Source organism: Lepisma saccharinum, chromosome 7 (genome assembly GCF_977018435.1).
Source record: "Lepisma saccharinum chromosome 7, izLepSacc3.1, whole genome shotgun sequence".
Taxonomy (NCBI): domain Eukaryota; kingdom Metazoa; phylum Arthropoda; class Insecta; order Zygentoma; family Lepismatidae; genus Lepisma; species Lepisma saccharinum.
The window spans coordinates 39,394,745-39,415,233 of NC_139235.1; the positions used below are offsets into that span (position 1 = coordinate 39,394,745).

General features: G+C 38.5%; 1 protein-coding gene and 1 non-coding gene across 2 annotated transcripts in view; one reads left to right on the top strand and one right to left on the bottom strand.

The window, feature by feature from the left end:
- Uba4 (Ubiquitin-like activating enzyme 4) overlaps positions 1-20,489 on the top strand; it is a 64,773-nt gene extending 44,284 nt beyond the window's left edge. Inside the window, exons 5-8 of the mRNA XM_083125177.1 lie at positions 2,312-2,613; positions 4,683-4,909; positions 8,545-8,782; positions 20,234-20,489. Coding sequence (XP_082981303.1) covers positions 2,312-2,613; positions 4,683-4,909; positions 8,545-8,782; positions 20,234-20,385 — 919 coding nt within the window. The 3' untranslated portion in view covers positions 20,386-20,489. The remainder of the gene's footprint in view (positions 1-2,311; positions 2,614-4,682; positions 4,910-8,544; positions 8,783-20,233) is intronic.
- TRNAT-GGU (transfer RNA threonine (anticodon GGU)) lies at positions 6,224-6,295 on the bottom strand. Its single transcript has one exon. It is a non-coding gene; the product is annotated as a tRNA-Thr (tRNA).

The following is a 20,489-nucleotide window of genomic DNA, read 5'->3' on the forward strand; positions in this document are numbered from 1 at the left end:
GAATTAAAATAGTTCTCGAAAGCTCGGGAAGCTCTCCAGAATTTTTGTCAGTTTCTGAAGATTGATTTCCTGATATACCTTTTCAATTTTTCTACGTATCTATCATCCTTTTTATTACGATTTCAGAGACCTTGGGGATATATGCATAATTTTCTGCAGTCATTTTGAAATTCTTATTAATTGTGTGGATTTCTTGTTGCTTGAAAATAATAGAAACAAGGGATGAGTCAGAATAATTTGTATGCTACCAGTACTGGTCCATGTCGGATGTATTGGTTTATTGATAAAATTGCTGATAATTTTACTGATCCAATATTTCTGTAAATAATGTGGAATTTAGTGCAAAAGTTTAACCCACGTACCTTCCTGGTTTTGTAAAATCAGTGTTTCAATTTTGTACTTCTTCTTTAAGGCAAAACCCTTTGCAGTTACCTGATTACATGTTTTAATTAAGGAGGTGAATAAGCCATTTAGGTTCTGTATGAAACATTTGTAATTTCGTATTGCATTTTAAAATATTGGTTATCTATACTGGTAAATTTATATCAGTACTTTGCAGTGTTTGTAAGTAACTAGTTGCTAGTAATGCAGTTACAAGTAACAGTTACTTTTTGAGAAGTTGTAACTACAGCTTACTTTTGAAAGTAACTGTAGCAGTTACTTTTACAGTTATCTTACGACACTTAAATTGTTATCTTGATAATTCTTAACATGGGAGAAGATCTAAATTTGACAAACTATGCCTTTTCTCTGAATGCTAATGGAAATGGATTTTCATGAAATTGCATTCACTTCCTTGCATGCTAAATTTAGAACACCCACGATTCATTGCAATTTGTCCTTTCTAATTCCATGTGATGACTTCCATGTTTTGGGTGGATTGCTGCATTTGCTGGGATGCAGTGAATGCAGATAGAAAGAAGTCATTGTTTAACAACATAAAGTGTTTAAAGTATATGTATATATGTACAGGGTGGCCCAAAAAAAGATAACCAAAACATAAGGTAACAAAAATATTTGGTTACCTTTTTTGGGGTCACCCTGTAAAATTAAATGAGTAATCATTCAAGTATGACTCTTTGTTCCAACATTTTTTTTATTTGTTGTAAAAATATAAATATATGAAGACTTATATTACAGTATGCGCCAAAATATACAGTACTGAAATTAAAAGGTGAACATTACATTGTTGTCATCTGTGAGTGTATTTATCCTGAAAGAAACACTACATACACAGTATTAGTGAGTTATAACTTCCTTTTCACTGCTGAGAACATGAGCGGCTGGAGCTATGCCCCATCGACAAACGCACATGCGCGTTCGAGGTGCGTGAGTTTCAGTACTGTATATTTTGGCGCATACCATATGTACCAGCAATATGTATAAAGCACATGTAATTCTACACTTGTTTATGCTATTACAATTAAGGATCACTGATTCCCAGCAAAAAGTAAATGTAACTTTCCAAACACTGGTACTTTGTTGGCACTAGCAGAAATTTCATTTTGCCCAATCCTTAGAAAAATATTTATTAGGGATGGGACAGATTAATCGATACATACTGTATCGGCCGATCTAGGTATATTCATGTATCGGTAAAATTTCCAATAATTTTAGCAATCCAATAAATCTATAAATATATTATACTTTAGTGTAATATTCTGTTACTTTATTATAATTTTTATGGATAATCTCCATGTCCTACTTTTTATATAAAGTAACATGTCTAATTGATTGAATTGGTGTTTTTAAGTCCACTTTATGCACAGTAAGGCTAATCGGGACTGGACCTACTGTTTAAAGTGGGATCCCAACCACTATGTGCCTCCACCGATTATCGAACCCAGGAACCCTTGATTACAAGGTGACGATGCTACCACAGCACCATCGGGTAAGTTGTCTAAATATGTGGCTTTTTGACATTGTAGTCACCGTGAAACATACATTTATTAAAGAGGTCAATGAACCATTCAGGTTCTTCAAGGACCATTTAGAATTTTATATTGGATCAGTAGAATTTTCGTTATCAGTATCGATAAATTTTATATTAGTCCTTCCCTAATATAAATTATAGTAGTGAACAGTTAAAGAAAGTAAGACCTTATCTTCCTCACAATCTTGTAGAAATGCTGTACACCTAGCCCCAAGATGTGTTCCCTTGCCACCTGTTGGGAGAAATGAGGAGGTACTGTTGACAATTTCTGATCTTTCCCAGGAAAAACAAAAAGTTTCTTTAACTATGTCTTGCTTCTGTACATTTAAACACCACATGTATTTTACAATTAGGCAACTAAAATTTATTGTCTTCCAGGTTGAATCACAATGTAGAAGTGACCCCCTACCATTTGCAGCTGGATAGTACAAATGCCCTTGATCTTGTAAAATCATACGACATCGTTTTGGATGCGACAGACAACGTAGCCACCCGATACCTGCTGAATGATGCTTGTGTGTTGGCTGGGAGACCTCTTGTTTCAGGAAGTGCACTTCAATTAGAGGGTCAGTTGACAGTGTACAATTACATGAATGGGCCTTGTTATCGCTGTCTGTTCCCCGTTCCTCCTCCTCCCGAGACTGTAACCAACTGTGGAGATGGAGGTGTCCTTGGAGCTGGTAAGTGTGTGTGTTGTCTTGAATCTTTTTCTTTCATTCTTTTCCAAACGCTTTAGATGGAAGCTTTTCTTTTAACATTTTCGATAGCATAGATGTTATGTAAATGCTTCCAAAATTCTTATAGCAGACACACGGAAGCTTTTCATGTAACATTTCGGTTAGCGTTTGCGATTACAATGTATAATACAGTGGTTCCGAAAGTGGGCACCCTGGTGCACCATGGCTGGTTTACAGGGGCACCATGAACTGTTCCAATATTTTCACTGAAATGATATGATTGTTCCAAATATTTACTTATTTAGTACTTTTTACATGTAAAATGTTTCTGAAATTTTAAATATGTGTATATTTTTTAACTAAAGCAAGCTACCTAAACACACTAACTAAGCATTGCAAGTGTTAGATAGACACACATTCTGACTTGGGCCACACAGAAAAATCTTGAAACTCTAGTAGGGGTGCCACGGATAAATCTTGAAGCACAAGGGGTGCTGTGAAACGAAAAAGTTTGGGATCCTCTGGTATAATATATATGCAGCATGAAATTCATGTCAAGTTACACCATGTATGGTGAGTTCACAGTGTTTACAATTGAAATAACTAAAATATTCTTCCATACGTATTGTATATGTAATAAAGTATGCATTTAAGCAGCGCCATTGCTTTGTACCTAAAACCTTTTTATAGGAAACGTTAGTCTCCTCGGTTGAATAGTTATTGGCTTTTGAAAATGTGAAGTGATACGTTGTTTACATCTCACTCAGCCACCATTGTATCTGCTCTCATGATCTAGAGCTTGTTTTTGATTGGCTGTGCTACGAAAAATGCTACGGCAGTAGGACCGATTCTATCCTTGAGAAATGCCATGAAATATGCCATGGAATCTGAAATGCCATAAGATTTTTCACTTTATAGGGTAACATTTTAGCCATGGCATAAATGTTAAGAAAAATGCCACGGAAAATGTTTTCGTCTAAAGTAGGCCTTACTCTGCTGAAACTATAACATTGCATACAGGGTGACCTGGAAACCAAAGGCTGATGAAGCTTATTTAATTCTTATTGGTTTACCACTGAACTGCAAAGTCAACCTGTGGCCTCTCCACAGCTAGATCTCTGAATAAGTTTATAATTGCTTCAAATGTGAAAACATGTCTCGTGGAGAAAACACAAAACAGTATAACAATACAGCAAAAGACACCATCAATTTGGGGATATCTTATCCCAGTCATTATGATAAGAAGAAAGGATAAAAGGTAAAAACTCGCAACACTAAGTACAACTAGGCAGAAACTATGAGAGACTCAGCAAAACTAGGCAGTGACTCCTGCCTAGTTGTACTAAGCATTGAGAGTTTTTACCTCCCATCCTGATGATAGGATGAGTTATCCCTGAAATGCCAATAGCCATTTGCAACCTTTAATTTTCCTGGTGTTCCGTTCCTATTTTCTGATTTCAATGCAAATAAGACTGCAAGTGTATAATGTCCAATCCAGGTAACATGTAATATTTTATTGCTATTGGGCACCCTTGGACATGTACTGTAGATACTAATGCCATCTCCCTGCAATTGAGGGAACTTACAGAGAATTGGTATGGAATGTCAAAAGACCCAAGTTTGATCCTCACAATTCTCACATGACTTTTCTGTTATAATATATATTCTCTGTGTGCCATAAACTACTTCAAATAGACAGTTCATTTAAAGAATGTATTCAATTGAGATTTGATTACTTATTCTGAAAAATCTTGTTTACATATGAGTGGCTCGGGAGTAAACTTAATAACCCACATTCCGTTGAAAATTGAGTTAACAGTGGATTCAGTTGCTGCACAGTCTCCAGTTGCTGTACACTAGTGAATGAAGTTCCTTCTGTAGCCACTGATAGGCAGAATCACATGGGAACATCTGGGTAACGCATAAGCCACAATGTAATGAACGAACTTTCACTTGCATTTTTCTTGGTTTCATATCAAGTTTTACTCCTGAGCCATTCATATAATACATATGAAAGAGTACAATTTGAATATAAATCATTCTTCAACCTTACTATTTAATGCAACATTCAGTTCCAGGTGTTATTGGAGTACTTCAGGCTTTGGAAGCTGTCAAGATGATCTTGAGTCTTCCGGAGACTCTCTCTGGGCGAATGCTGGTCTTTGATGGTTCAGCAAGTACTTTCCGCAACATAAAGTTGCGAGGTAAAAATCCCAAATGTGATGTTTGTGGAACCAGCCCGAAAGTAACAACCTTAATTGATTATGAACAATTCTGTGGTTCAAAAGCAAACGATAAGGTAAAATTATCTTTTTCAAAATATGCAATAGTTTAATGAATTAATTCATGTGAATTTAAGATGCATATTATTACCCACCAAGTCTTGAATTCAATTTCTGGTGGGGTTACATTTTTGGATTCTATTTTAAACGCTAAATCCAGGCCAGATGAGCCTATTATTATATACAACAGACTTCAAATAAACTATAAAATAATTTCTTAACTACAAATACAAGGGCAAATCGAAAAGTCTTTGTGCATAATTTTTTTCTAGCTTGTTATAAGTATTATTACAAAAGCGAGATGTACGAGCGATGCTGTGGACTTTTCTTGGAACGGCCCTATTGTAACTTCCAATTTCTTCCACGGCACTGTGCTGTTATCAGTTGGCAAAAATGGCCAGAGTGCTCAAGAAGTCCACGCCATATGAGCACTGAAGTGTTATTTGTTTTTTAAACAACGTTCATCATCAAGAAGCTTAGGAACCCACCAATACGATACCTTGCGGTATCCCAACAAATCGTGAACAATGTCGTAAACACTACCATAGGAAATGCCAAGGTCAGTGGCAATGTCCTTCAGGTGAACATGTCGATCAGCTTTCACCATTTCATCAATATGGGTAATGTTGTCCAGTGTCAGCGAGAGGCCCTATCGCTCATTGTCCTCCACATTTTCTCGTCCATTTTCAAACTCCTTGCACCACCACTGCACACTTTGCACTGATAAACACTTGTCCCCATACACTGTCTCCATTTCCCTGTGGATATCTGTGGCTGTTTGTCCTTTGCACCATAAAAAACAAATAACACTTCGCTGCTCATATGGCATGGACTTCCTGAGCACTCCGGCCATCTTTTTCCAACTGATAACAGCACCGTGCCGTGGAAGAAATCGGAAGTTACAATAGGGCCATTCCAAGAAAAGCCTACTGTATCACCCGCATATCTTGCTTTTGTAGTAACACTTATAGCAAGCTAGAAAAAAATTAGGCGCAAAGACTTTTCGATTTGCCCTCGTATATTAGCTAGGCAAAAATCATAACACCAATATGGTGATTCTTTTTCAAGAAATTTTAACGAAAAATCAAGTGATTTATAGTTGATATTATAATGTAATAATTAGCATATCTATCTGGGAAGAAAAGTCAGTGGCTTGATGAAATTGTAGAGGACTGTTGGGTTGGTATTTTGAGATTTTGAGAAGGATTGTATATTGCAGTCTTCAACACAGCAAGTTCATTGGATTAAGGTCAGCGTAAACACATATGACCTTATTGTAGATTAGGCACACACAGGAGATGTACTACGTAGAAATTTTCAGCGAAAAATGCAGGCTCGACCAGGACTCGAACCCGGGTCTGTGGCATACCGTGCCATTGCTCTAACCACTGAGCTACCGAGCCAGCCTGTCCTCGCGTGATTTTTCGCCATCGTTGTTTTACCTGCGTGGAATCATCTCTGCCAGTGCTAAAATTTCTACATCGGACCTTATTTAGAGATTAACTTCAACTAGTTGCATGTCGAAAAGTGAAAATTATTATTGTTGATGTTGTTGCTGTTGTTAAAGACATTATACACCAAAAGCAGTACTTAATTATATCCTGTGGCACAACGGCACATGAGAGTCAGGGCCTACCTACTGACTGCTGGCCTCACTCCCACCAGAGTTGGGCAATCATCCAACCAGTTACGGGTTGACATGTGGTCAGCACGTTGAACTCTCAGTCGTCATCGAAGTTTTCCATGACCAGTAAAGCAGTACTTACAGTGGCTAGATATTTACTTCCTTTGTGTTTGATTGTGTGATAAAACAAGGAAGGAAGAACTCCTCACTAAAAGTATATTTATTATATTTCAACACTGTCTGTGATTAACGGAAAATCTGCAAAAGTTCTTCTTGACAAACAAAAAATGTAAGCATGGATAGCATGAAGCAGTGCACTCAGTGAGCCATTGAGAGTATTAGGAAGGATGTCTGGAACCGTGTGATGTTGAACTTTAGAAAAATACTCCAATCCTGTGTAGCATTAGAAGGTGATCACTTAAAATACATTATTTTTTGTTAGTATCATTTTGTGTGTTGTTTGAATTAATCTCCAAGACTAGGGTGGCTAGACACATACGTGTACATTCAAAAAAGAGGACAGCATGGCGAAAAAGGAGGACAAAGTCACTGCAAAAAATGGCAACACATTCGCCATTACTTATATCTTACCAATACTTTGCTCACAGATAATTGTGAACAATTATTTTTCCATAATTTCCTCTTACCTTGAAACAAAGAAAGCAAATTTCCTAATCTATAATTTAACACATGACAATCGTAACTAAGAATATCTATAATTTGAAGCACAGAATCTTGCTCCTTTTCCATTTCTAGGATGTTAGAATGAAATATCCCCACAAGTGAATGCAAAAGTAACAAGTAAAAACAACAACAAAAAAAAAAAAAAAAAAAAAAAAACGAATTTAAATTTTAGGTAGTTCAGATCGGGACAAGAAATATTATTTTAATGCCGCGAACATTTCTAGCACTCTTTCAACAGCAGGGGAAAGTGACAGGCACTTTACACTTTGCATCATATTGGTTTCTTTCATCCTTGATTCTTGCGAGATCATTTTTTGAATGTAAACTTTTGCTTCATTATTTCATAAAAATAAATAATACATAAAAATCAAAATTCTCACTATGCGCTTCTGTATTGCATATGTATGACCAGAAAAGAAACTGTCCGACCTTTGGGTCGGAGTGTTTACCACAATGTGCTGTGATGTCAGGGGTTCTGGGTTTGAATCCCAGCCTGGGCATGGGTGTTCTTTGTGAGTGTCACTTCATGAAAATCGTCATATCATCGCTCATCCTCATCTTCGTGGTGAGCCAAAACTAGCAGAAAATTGACGTAAAATTCAAATTTTCTTTATTTTAGGGCAAGGTTCAACCTGTGGCTTGTCTCGCACCTAACCCTAAATAAACCAAATCAATCGAAATTGAACTGCACGGACTATATACACTCGAATCTGGGACGTGCAGAGTGTGAAGCAATGAGTTAGATTAATACTAGACTCAGTGTTCACATCCCAGATGCTAGGTCAGCATTGTTCGAATACTTAACGTGCCTCAAGTGATGTGCCTTAAATAATGATCGTTATGTGTGTAAGCATTCTCTATGCAGCACATTTACTGTGGTCAATGCTATACTCTTTCCAAAAAAGGAAGACATTTACCGATTTCTTAAAACTCCGCCCGGATGCTGGACAGACACCTAAAAAGGAGGACATTCTGGATAAAAGAGGACGTCTGGTCACCCTATCCAAGACATGTAGAATTTAATCCATTTACATAATATGCTCTAGTGAAATGTGTTTGTTTTATTTCTGCTATTTTAAAACCGTCAGCTAATTATGCTCATCCCTGTATATTCATAAAAAAACAACAACAAAAGGGCAGAATATTGCACTAATTGCAGATTATTTATAGAAATATCTGTTGACAATTTTACCAGCAAACCAATATTGGTTGAGATTAATCTGTCCCATCTGCAATAGAAAATGTTAGTTATAGATGTAAGTTGTATAGTTTTACAAAACAAATCAGAAACATTACTACTACTATTGATTCTTCTTCATACTAACTTCTTTTTTAATATTTCAGGACAGGAGGTTGCAGCTTCTAGAAGAATCGGAGAGAATATCTCCAGCTGACTATAAACGTGTTCAGGATCAAGATGTCCCTCACATGCTTATAGATGTGAGGTCTCCCTTGGAATTTGAAATATGCCATTTGCCTAATTCTATAAACCTCACACTGAAAGACATTGTTCAGGAGAACACTGTGAACAACCTAAAAGAAATGATCAGGGAGAAAGGAGAAGATGATTCTCCATTTCCAGGTAAGATTTATGTTACCTTATGATTTGGCACATACAGGAGATTTACAACTTGCCCACAAGTTATTGGTTAATTTTTTAAGACTATATTTTCACCAGTAATGAACAGAAATGCATGATACTAGCATCATTTGAAAGAGGAACATTTGAAGTTTTACACAGATCTTAAATGCATTCAATGTGCTCCCAAAGTGTGGAAGGGCAGATGTCCAGGCAGTACTCTCATTCTCACCAAACCTTCCCAAGCATGTTGTATGTGATGTCTCAGACAGGGTGCGAAATCCTGGGAGGGACGGGGATTTCCCCCTTGTCCAAAAGAATCCCCCCCCCACCAAAAAATTCTGATGGAGAGAGTTTTTGTTATAATACACAAGGTAAGCAATTGGTTTTGACTTCATATATAAAAAAGGTAAAGTCCCCTGTGCATAGCACCATGCCATGAAGGCGTATAGGGGGTGTGGGGGTAACGCTCCACACTTTCTTGATCCGGTCGTGAGTGGGGGTGATGTGATCAGCATCATGCCCCTGACCACCTTTACCCCCCAGGGTTTCCCCAGGTACCCATGTTATTCGACGCTGGGTGGGCGCCGGGGCCACTTCCATCGTTAGAAAAGTTCCTGGATTTGAACCGGCCGGGGATCGAACCCGGGACCTTTAGCATGGTAAAGAGACGCGTTACTGACTGAGCCACCGCGGCTTCATATATACTTTACTAAGAATAATATGCTAAACACACATGGTAGGATGGTTGTAATATCTTTTTCAAGAAATCATTAACAGATCTACAACAATAACAAGATACGCTTAATAAAAGTAAAAGAAATCTAGTTGATTTATGGTAACAGAAAACAAAAGCTTATACATAAGTATAAGCTCTATTCTAATTTATTGACATCTTTAACCAGTTAGTAAAGGAAGTAGTTTGTTACTTTATAAATACCTGATACACAGTATAAGAAATTAATTCCTTTGTATGTATGTATTTAATAATAATAATAATAATATTTTTTTAATATTTAGTAATTTAATTTTATATTCAATAACATTATAAATATGTATATAGTAATTAATTTATATGTATATATTTGTGTGCGTTCATGTGTGTGTAGATTAAGATCTTCCTTCCCCCACCAGCCTTAAATTATTTCGCACCATGGTCTCCGATGGCAGTTTCATCGGTCACCGGACCTCACAGTAAGCGGTTTCTTCCTGTGGGATTTCATCAAAGACAATGTTTACATTCCTCAACTTCCACAGACACTTGTCAGAGTTGCAAAGGTGCATCAACACAGCCATCGGCAACATCACACAAGACATGCTTGAGAGAGTTTGGTGAGAATGGGAGTACTGCCTGCACATCTGTAAAACAACAGCCCTTGAAGGGCCAGGTAGTCTTGTTCAAGTCTACCCTCTTCATGGGCAAACTCGAGTGAGAGTACCTGGATACCCAACGCTTGAAACCACTTCTCTGATGACACTTTCATGATCTGGAAACATGGAGAAACAGCCCCATCCACTTTCCTAGAACAGGGTGGCGACAGACCTGGAAAACCTGGAAAACCGGGAAAAGTCAGGGAATTTGAGGTGTCAAAAAAGGTCAGGGAAATTTCAGGGAATTTCGTCTTCATTGACTTTTTTAATTTTTTTTATTTATTTATTTATTTAAAGATATCGTTATGGAACTCTGCACGGGAACAGGAAATCTCGTTCGTACGTTTCGGCCTCAATTTTTAGACCCGTTTTATGCGCAACACAACCACGCCGCCAGAAACCAGTGATGGCAGGAGGAGAGAGAGAGAGAGAGAGAGAGAGAGAAATTTCTCTCGCCCGGGCTTCTTGGCGGGAATTTTAAATTCGAACATTCTTTGGAGGAATATTGTTATAACTCGGGCACTATGGGAGCAATCTACTTCGGATAACTTTTGTTTTGCAGCTAGAACATCAGAGCATGCAACTGAATGCTGAACCGAGGAAGCAGGGTTTGGGGACGCGACCACCGAATTTTAATGAAAAAAAAAAAAACATAAAAATCTGGAGTTTGCCCCCCTCTTCTCCCACTATTTTGGGGAGAAGGTGCAAACCTTAGTATTCCCTTCAAAAATGGACTTTTCCAAAGAGATTGAAACATGTTTCATGTTCCTGTTGACATACAAGTTGAAAAATGAACCAAAATGTGAAACTCTGTTCGGAAATGTGGCATGGATTGCGGAGAGTGGGGAGGTTGGTCATCAATATGAATTCGGCTTGCTCCAGACCTGTGTCAGAGTTTCCACCCAAACATAAGAGTATGAAGGTCCAAAAAACACATTCATTTCATAATCATGGTACCATATGGTATCATCGTGGGAGTAAAGGTTAAGCCTCTAAATATTATGTGGAAAATGCATTGAATTATCATTTTTTCTTGTCCTTATGGGGCTAGTAAGGGGACTTGTCAAGAGATGGAGGGGATAAGAGCGGGTGGGGCCGTCCGATAGTTGTCGGATGTCGTAGTAAGGAATTTTGTTGGACAAACTGAAGGAACATGGAAACAAATAGGCTCCATTGATACATACGATTTTTGTCGAATGTCCGCACCCGACAAAGTATCTCACTACAACATGCGACAGAAATTGCATGGACTGCAACATCCAACAAAAATCGCATGCATAAACAAGAAGAGCTTTAGACCGCAAATATGCTGCTGGAATTTGATTACTCTTCTGGCTCACTTCACCTTATTTAATGTAGAAGTGCTTACGAAGGTTTTCGTTCATCATCCTGAAGTATTACTGGTTTCCCACAAGTTAACATACGTTTACAATGACATTGCTCTATTCTTAGATATCAAGAAGAATCCAACCAAACGGGATATATATTAAATACTATCACGAAAAAGTGAAACATAAATCTGCATTGGTGAACGTTATAAAAATTGGCAAGTGCATGCTCCCAACCTCAAATTTACTGCAACACTAGTATTGCAATGAAATTAACGCCACTCTCTGTCCTGTCTGTTTAAACTCGTGAGAGATTAATCTCTCACTGAGTAAGGTTAATGTCCAATATTATGAAATAAAATACTAATAATAAATACGTAAATATTTTAATATCATATTTACTCGAATCATTCAATCATAAAAGCAAATCTCTTTCTTCAAGAATTGACTTTTCTCTGCCAGCCCTGTTTCACTTTCCATCTACTGATTTAAATGAGGGGTGGCCAGAAAGTAATTTCCAATTAGTAGGGACATTGATTTTTTGCAAACGCGAAAACCGTGAAAAATTGGAATTGCTGCGATGTTATGTTTAGGAATGTGCAGTGATGTCTGGACTAGGGATGGCCAGATCCGGATCCTGGCGGATCCGAAATCTGGATACGGTTGGTTCCGGATCCTAAAATTTTTCGGTTCCGGATCAACGGATCCGGATCCAGAACTTTCGGATCTGGATCCAGAACTTTCGGATCCGGATCCGGTACTTTTGGATCCGGATCTGGAATTTTTGGATCCGGATCCATTTTGCCATCCCACATGCGCTTCTTTGGAAAGTAAGAATGTGCTTATAACATATTGTTACCTGCTAATATACATATACCTAGTCTTACCATAAATACTGTCCCAAAGTTGTAAGTAAATAGACACAAAATGGTGAGAGATATTGTAATATCAGAATAACATGAGGTGCATGGATGCATTATGAACCAAAATCACAAATAATTATTCGAAATGGCCACCTTTAGCACTGACACACTTCTGAAGTCTTCGTGGCCACGCATCAATTGAATTACGCAACACATCGACTGGAAAATGAGCAACTGCCTTCAGAAGAGACCGACCGCTTTAAACTTTCAATATTGTGATGTCTCTTCTTCCAAGCCATCTCCTGAAGCTTGGACCACAATTTGTATTCCAAAGGGTATAGGTCTGGACTTGAAGAAGGCCAATCTGAAGTGGAAATGAAGTCTGGAACATTTGCTATTTGGGCACGCTCCATTTCTGTGAAAAAGAGGTAGAAACATCAGGCAAAGTGTACCAGCAGACAGTGCTTGAGAAACTATGCAAGAATCTTACCGACACCATCTTCCATGGAGAGAACTGGAGCTTCCAGCAGGACTCAGCCCCGGCACACAAAGCGCGCACCACCCAGCAGTGGTTGGAGGCAAATGTTCCTGACTTCATTTCCACGTCAGATTGGCCCTCTTCCAGTCCAGACTTAAACCCTTTGGACTACAAATTGTGGTCCAAGCTTCAGGAGATGGTTTGGAAGAAGAGACATCCTAATATTGACAGTTTAAAGTGGTATCTTCAGAAGGTAGCTGCGGAGTTTACACTTGATGTGTTGCGTAATTCCATTGATGGTTGGCCACGAAGACTTCAGAAGTGTGTCAGTGCTAAAGGTGGCCATTTCGAATAATTATTTGTGATTTTGGTTCATAATGCATCCATGCACCTCATGTTATTCTGATATTACAATATCTCTCACCATTTTGTGTCCATTTACTTACAACTTTGGGACAGTATTTATGGTAAGACTAGGTATATATATATAATATACATACATACACACATATATATAGTGTGTGTAACCGCGTGCGTGATTTGTAATTAATTAATACACTTACAAGGGAGGTCTAAGTCTCCCCCTCCGATCTCCATGAAACTTGCCAGGTGTATAGAGCCCCCCCCCCTCAAATGTCAAGATGAGGAGAAATTGAAGTGGGCATCTGACCCTGAGACCACGTAAATATGGCATAGGAAGAAACAGGGGGCATAGGGCGCCTCTATACCTGTCAAATTCCATGGAAATCGGAGGGGGACACAGGGGTCAGATGATCCCCACGTCAATTTGTACTCATCTTGATATTTGAGGCGGGTTTTGCCCACTAAAACAGTTTTTTAGCCGAAACAAAAAAAACACGTATTTCTTCCTTTGGGCCCCTCTATACACCTGCAAAGTTTCATGAAAATCGGAGAGGGACACAGGGGTCAGATCCTTACTTCAATTTGTCCTCATCTTTTCATTTGAGGGGATTTTTCCCCCTAAAACAGTTTTCAGCTGAAACAAAAAAACACGTATTTCTTCCTTTGGGCCCCTCTATACACCTACCACGTTTCATGGAAATCGGAAGGGAACACAGGGGTCAGATCCCCACTTCAATTTGTCCTCATCTTGACAATTGAGTGGGTTTTGCCCCCTAAAACCGTTTTTTAGCTGAAACAAAAAAAACACGTATTTCTTCCATTGGGTCCCACTATACACCTGCCAAGTTTCATGGAAATCGGAGGGGGACACATAGGTCAAATGCACACTTAAATTTGTCCTCATATTGACATTTGAGGGGGGGGGTTGCCCCCTAAAACAGTTTTTTAGCCGAAACAAAAAAAAAACACGTATTTCTTCATTTGGGCCCGTTTATACACACACCTGCCAAGTATCATGGAAATCGGAGGGGGACACAGGGGTCAGATCCTCACTTCAATTTGTCCTCATCTTGACATTTGAGGGGGTTTTGCCCCCTAAAACCGTTTTTTAGCTGAAACAAAAAAACACGTATTTCTTCCTTTGGATCCCACTATTCGCCTGCCAAGTTTCATGGAAATCGGAGGGGGACACTTAGATAACCTCCCTTGTTAGTCTTACACTTTGTAATTATATAACACTGCATATATTATAATGTTTTATTTTAATTTGTAAAAATGTAACTGTAGAACAATTGTATAATTTTTGTATAACATTTCTATCTTGTTATATGTGTTAAAGGTTTCATCCTGGAATTGAATGTCTCACATTTATGTATGTTTTCATTTCCAATACATTCGAATGAATACATATTCGTTTCAATGGCATTTACAAAATCACCTCTGACATTTTATGTTAAACAAGTAAGATTATTTTTGTGCACGAGTGTGTTAGCCGCTGCGTAGCAAAGTATTTTAGGAACAACACTTGAAAAAAATTCTTGTAGGACTAACTAATGAAAAATTTCTTTGTAATCGAAGATCATAATACCTTTTAAGGTGTGGTAATATTATAATGGGATTGAGATACGAAACTCTCGGATCCGGATCCAAAAAATCCGGAATTTTCGGATCCAGATCCAGATCCAGAACTCTCGGATCCCAATCCAGATCCAGAACTTTCAGACCTGGATCCGGATCCGAAATTTTCGGATCCAGAACTCTCGGATCTGGATCCAGATCCAAAACTTTCAGATCCGGATCCAGATCCGTAACTTTTGGATTCGGATCCGGATCCGTATGGATCCGTATTTTTCGGATCCGGATCCGTTTGGCCATCCCTAGTCTGGAAACATTTTTCGCCTGTTCGAAATATCGAAATAATGCGAATTGTTGGCATTTTTAGTGATTTTTTTTTAAAGAGATGTCCTAAAACAATGAAAAATTCCATGAAATCCAACATTCTTGTCTTTTCTAGGCCATGTTTGTGTACATAGAACATGCAAGTTTTCCAACATTTTACTCAAGAGTAAACTATAGAGTTACACGTACATGGAATAATTCCGACAGCCACATTAAATCATGTATTTCCCACGATTTATTCAACTTCTATCAAAACCATTTGCATCACAGAGCAAAGTGGCAGGGTTCTAACAGGAGATCGAGTGCATATCTACCGTCACACGGGAGCCACATCTTTGTATTTGTCGCACTAGATATGTTTGAATTACCAGGCCAAGTGCGCACCATTGGCATTTGTCGAGCGAGTAATAATGGAGCTCAGTTGTTAGGGCGTCTGACTACTATGCGAGAGACCCGGGATCGATCCCCTGCGGGGGAGAACCGGGATGTTTTCCACCTAATCAAACTACTCCGGTACCCACCCAGCATCATTTGAAGCTTGTACCTTGAGGAAACTTTGAGGGATAAAGGTAACCAGGAGTGTGGTGCTGATCACATCACCCCCACCTCAGCCGTCATCAAGAAAGTGTGGGGCCCTAATTCCACACCCCTATACACCTTCATGCAGGGGAGCACTTTACTTTTACTTCCTCAAAAATCTAGTTTAAAAGCACAGTGAAGTATTAAGTTTCGGTATATTTGGCAGATAAATGTTCTAAAACAAAAATGCAAATTTTGGGAAACGTAACACTAAAAAGTAAAAAAAAAATGCCATTTTTTTTGCCATAATATATCGGTATCTGTCATGTGAGATTGATTGATTTAAATTTTTTGGATGCGTCGCCACTTATGGTCATTATCATAAGGGGAAAATTCCATTATCTAAAATCCTTACCTTAAACTAAGAAAAAGCTTTATGAAAAATAACTTTCCCAAAATAACTTTCAAGATATCAAACTCTCACGAAGAGGTGTAAGCCATGTGCCTTACAATTTGAAATAGTAGTTTAAAAACCCATGAAGGTATAATTTCAGATATTTGCCAGAAAATGCGCTAAAATGAAAATGTGAATTTTGGGAAAAATGACACAGTAAAGTAAAAAATAAGAAAATACACCAGTTTGAAAAAAAATAACAAAATATCAAGGTCCCTATTCTGGCATTTGTCGTAGCATGGCACTAAATTTGTATGCCCATGGTATATGTGTCTGACAGCAAAGACTGGAACTCTCTCTACCGCAGTGTAGCTGTCAAATCCTTGCCCTGCCAGAAACCTCTTCAGTTAAACAAAGATATGAAAGTCTGTACATTCAAGGCCAGGGCTGTACAGGGAGTGGTCCAAGATCTATCACCTGAAGTGATGCAAAGGACCCGTGTGCACTCAGCTGTATGGGGTTGTGCACATTCGATTGGCCTTCCATGAATTGTCTGCACCATCGTCTGACCATACGATCACTCACGACGTCCGGTCTGCACACCTCACACGATTGCTGGTGGCTCTGTGCCAAATTCTGAGCGTGCAATGTAGGCTAGCTACATCGCAGTCGGTGGGAGACTTTTCCTGCCTGCATGTGTGTGCGTCGTTCTCCGACCACTAGTGCTGCGTATAGGCACCATTGGAGCTTTTGTCAGGATGCCCCTCGTATATGAACTTTCAGAAGCTTTTATTATTAGAGTGTTTCTGTTTTAATGTGTGGTTAGCTAAATCAGGTACCTATACACTGCAATTCTATAAATTTCTTTCGTTAAATTTCTAATACCTACATACCATTTTCGTCAGCATTAATGGTATAACTGCATGTTGTCAGTTTCACAGTACTTCACTTGGATATACTGTACTGAAGCAGAAATCCCATTGATAATGTAAGGAAATATTACACTTTATTTTGTTCGATTCAATTGTTCCACTTGTATGCAAGAGTTAAGTTGTTTGCTTAACAGAGAAGAGAGAAGTAGCTTTATGCATTACAAAATGAGTCCGCAGTCCGCACTCATGGTTCTTGCAAGCAGAGGGTTCCAAACCTCAGTGGAAATATCAACATATAATACCGAGAATGTATAAGGAGACTGATAAATCACAAATTGTATTTCTTAATCAATCACTCTTCACTCTTATCTCATTTAGTCGTAACTTTAAAAATAATCAAATATTTTATTTTAAACTTACTGCATATGACAAAATTCCGTAATCCTTCCCCAGCTTGTGAATTGTAATAATTTTCCAAATTTACTATTTTGCAGTTTGAATTCAAATCATAGAGAATATAGAAATTAAGTCAATTTCATAGAAGATAATATTGGTACTTAACAAAACCATATGTGGATCTGTATGAGTTTATTATTTCCACTTGCAAAAACATCGATTTAGTTTAGTTTGTAATTGTCAGGGAAATATGTAAATTTTGTCCTGGAAAACCTGGAAAAGTCAGGGAATTTCATTTCTGCTTGTTTGTAGCCACCCTGTAGAACAACTAAACCACTTCAGTTCCATCAAGTTCACCTGCACCTACTCCACCAATCAAATCACCTTCCTAGATGTGGACGTGCACATTGAGGAAAGTCTTTGCAAACATCCATCCACATCAAATGCATCAACCACATATAGTGTACCTACACTTCAATTCTCACCCATTACACAGTAAGAGAGTAATCCAATTATCCGTGGCCCTTGGAGGACATTACCTCACCACCTCACCCACACCCCAACAGAACTACAACATGCCTACACCAAGCCTTAGTCAACCCTGGTTATCCTTCCACCTTGGTTACAAAACAAAATATTCTGAGCTGCCTCGTACACTCCCACAAAGAAACCTAACACTAAACTCACTGTATTTGTCATCCAACATCAGCCTACCTCAACAAAATCAGACAAACCACACATTCCCTCCTCTAGATTCTCCACAGTGATCCCAGCACCACAAACATCTTTCCGCACAAATCCAGAGTTGTTTTCAAATGCCCCCACAAATTCCAGAACTTCCTGGTCCATGATAACACTTCACCCCCACAACCAATACCCCCACTGCTCACAAATGCAACTGCCAAAGTGCACAAGCTGCCCAATTTTCATTACTTCCCCATACTCTCCAGATTCACACTGCCACAATCAAATTTACCCACCACCTAAAAAGAACCTGCCACACTGCAAATGTTATCTATGTCCGTGGTTTGTTAGTGGTTACCCACAACATCTGTGGTGGCTTTTGCCTGGGGGAAACAACCACAGCCCTGAACCTCAGGATCACTTTTCCACTCAAACCTGGACTTCACTGTTGCAGTCCACACCAACAATTAGAATATCCCTTTCAACAACTGTTTTCAGGTAGCAAGGACACACACCTTACCCAAATCCACCAACACCTGTGCACGTAGGCACCTGCAGAATGTTTTTCGCTGTTCCCTTCTTGAGAGGTGGCAGGCAGAGTGGGATGAGGTATGGAGAGAGAAGCTTCATGCTATCAAACCCACCACTGGTGGTTGGCATTCCTTGTCCCATCCCTCCCATCGAGAAGTCATCTTAACTTGGCTTTGAATTGGACACAAGTGTCATGTCTGCAATGTCATTTTAAGTGTGCGGAATATTCTAATTGAATGTGCAGATTTTTACTTTCCTCTGGCAGACTTTTCATTCTCCCAGCTGTTTATCATCCCTGTTGGGAGATGACGACAGCGTTTTAACAATAGTTTTTAGCTCTTTGAGAAGAGCTGGTCTCTTCCACTATCTGTGAGGAAGTTTTTAGTATATTTTTACCTTTTTAATGGTGTTGTGTGGCTATTGAGGGCACAAACTGGCCCAATACGAGAGGTACACAAATAACGGAATGGCAACACTAAACATGGATTTTACACTCTTCAAGACTGACTTTGCATGATAAGACAAAAGGTAAATACCTGTCTTTGTTGTAGATGAAAGAATCTGCTCTGTATTCAATTCGTACTCCAGTCCCTTCAAGAGCACCAACTTAACTCCCTCCTCCTGATAATTTGAATCACAAAAGACCCCTCATTTACTTTCTATTTTCTCTTTATTCAGTCCACTGACATTTCCTGACTCCAAGTCATTCACTCCTCACATTCCAAACTTCATCAAGCCTTTAGCAATTTTCACATATCTATGTTACTTTAATGCTTGCTCAACACTAATAACTCTTGCTACCAGAATGTAATGTTGATGCTTCCTGACTTACAAAGATTCCTATCTTACTATTAATGAGTGATATGTATTTCGTTATTTCTAAGTTACTCTATGATATAAGGGGCTATTTCACCCAAAAATGTTAATCACAGTATGATAAAGATGAGATAGGGCCTACATACTAGCCTTAAGTGCAACCACATGGCCTGCCTGACCTGTAACTTTCCAAACCAGCCTCATCTCATCAACTTATCCCAATTCCCAACCTTTCTCTCTTCTCCTCGCATCTCTCCCACACACTCACTACGCCTTACCACAAACAATGTTTTTTTTTTTTTTGTGTCACGTATATCTTTGCTCTGGACCTGGTAACTTTGCAAGTCTAACACTCACTTCTGTTTCTGCTACATGTTATGTACAACTGGAAATGCAGCCGTGAAAATTTAAAGTTTTCCTGCATCTGCCGAGTGTTTCCTATTTCCTTCTCATTTGCTATTTGATCCTTCTGGACCTTCTTCCTTTCGTTCATTCCCTCTCTCTATCCCTCCTTGTTTGTTTGTGTCTGTGTAAAGTATTTCATTATGATAATGCCATATTAGTGTCTTAGGGTTTTACTTTAAAATATTCAAAGGTTCGCATGTGAGATACTACAATAGCGGCCATTTTTAATTTTAAAAAATCACTTTTGCCACACAAGATGCAGACATAACCACAAATAAACATTTTGCATAATTCCTAGGATATTTTGACTCCAAAAGTGTTGCATGGCAAGTTGTGCACCCTGTGGGAACTCCAGAAAAAGATCAGATACTATTGGTAATTAAATTCAACAAGTATCGATACCACTAGTATTGGCCAATACTGATACATTGATATCAGCTCGGCCCTAAATCTAATATTTATTGGATGTTGATTTCTTCACTGTCTTATCTTGTGTAGCGTTGCTAATAAATGTTAATTTGACTTGATATTTCAGTTTTTGTTGTCTGTAGAAGGGGAAATGACTCACAGAAAGCAGTTAAGAGCCTGCAGGAAACATTGAGTGGTATTCCAATCACCATCAAAGACATACAGGGAGGTCTTCATGGTTGGGCTCATCATGTGGATCCAGAATTTCCTATATATTGAAACATTACATGTTAAACAATCTTCTACAGGGTGTGTGTGTGTGTCAATACTTGAATGTTGATGGAATTTTAGAGAATAAACTGAAAATTTTATAATATAGTGCT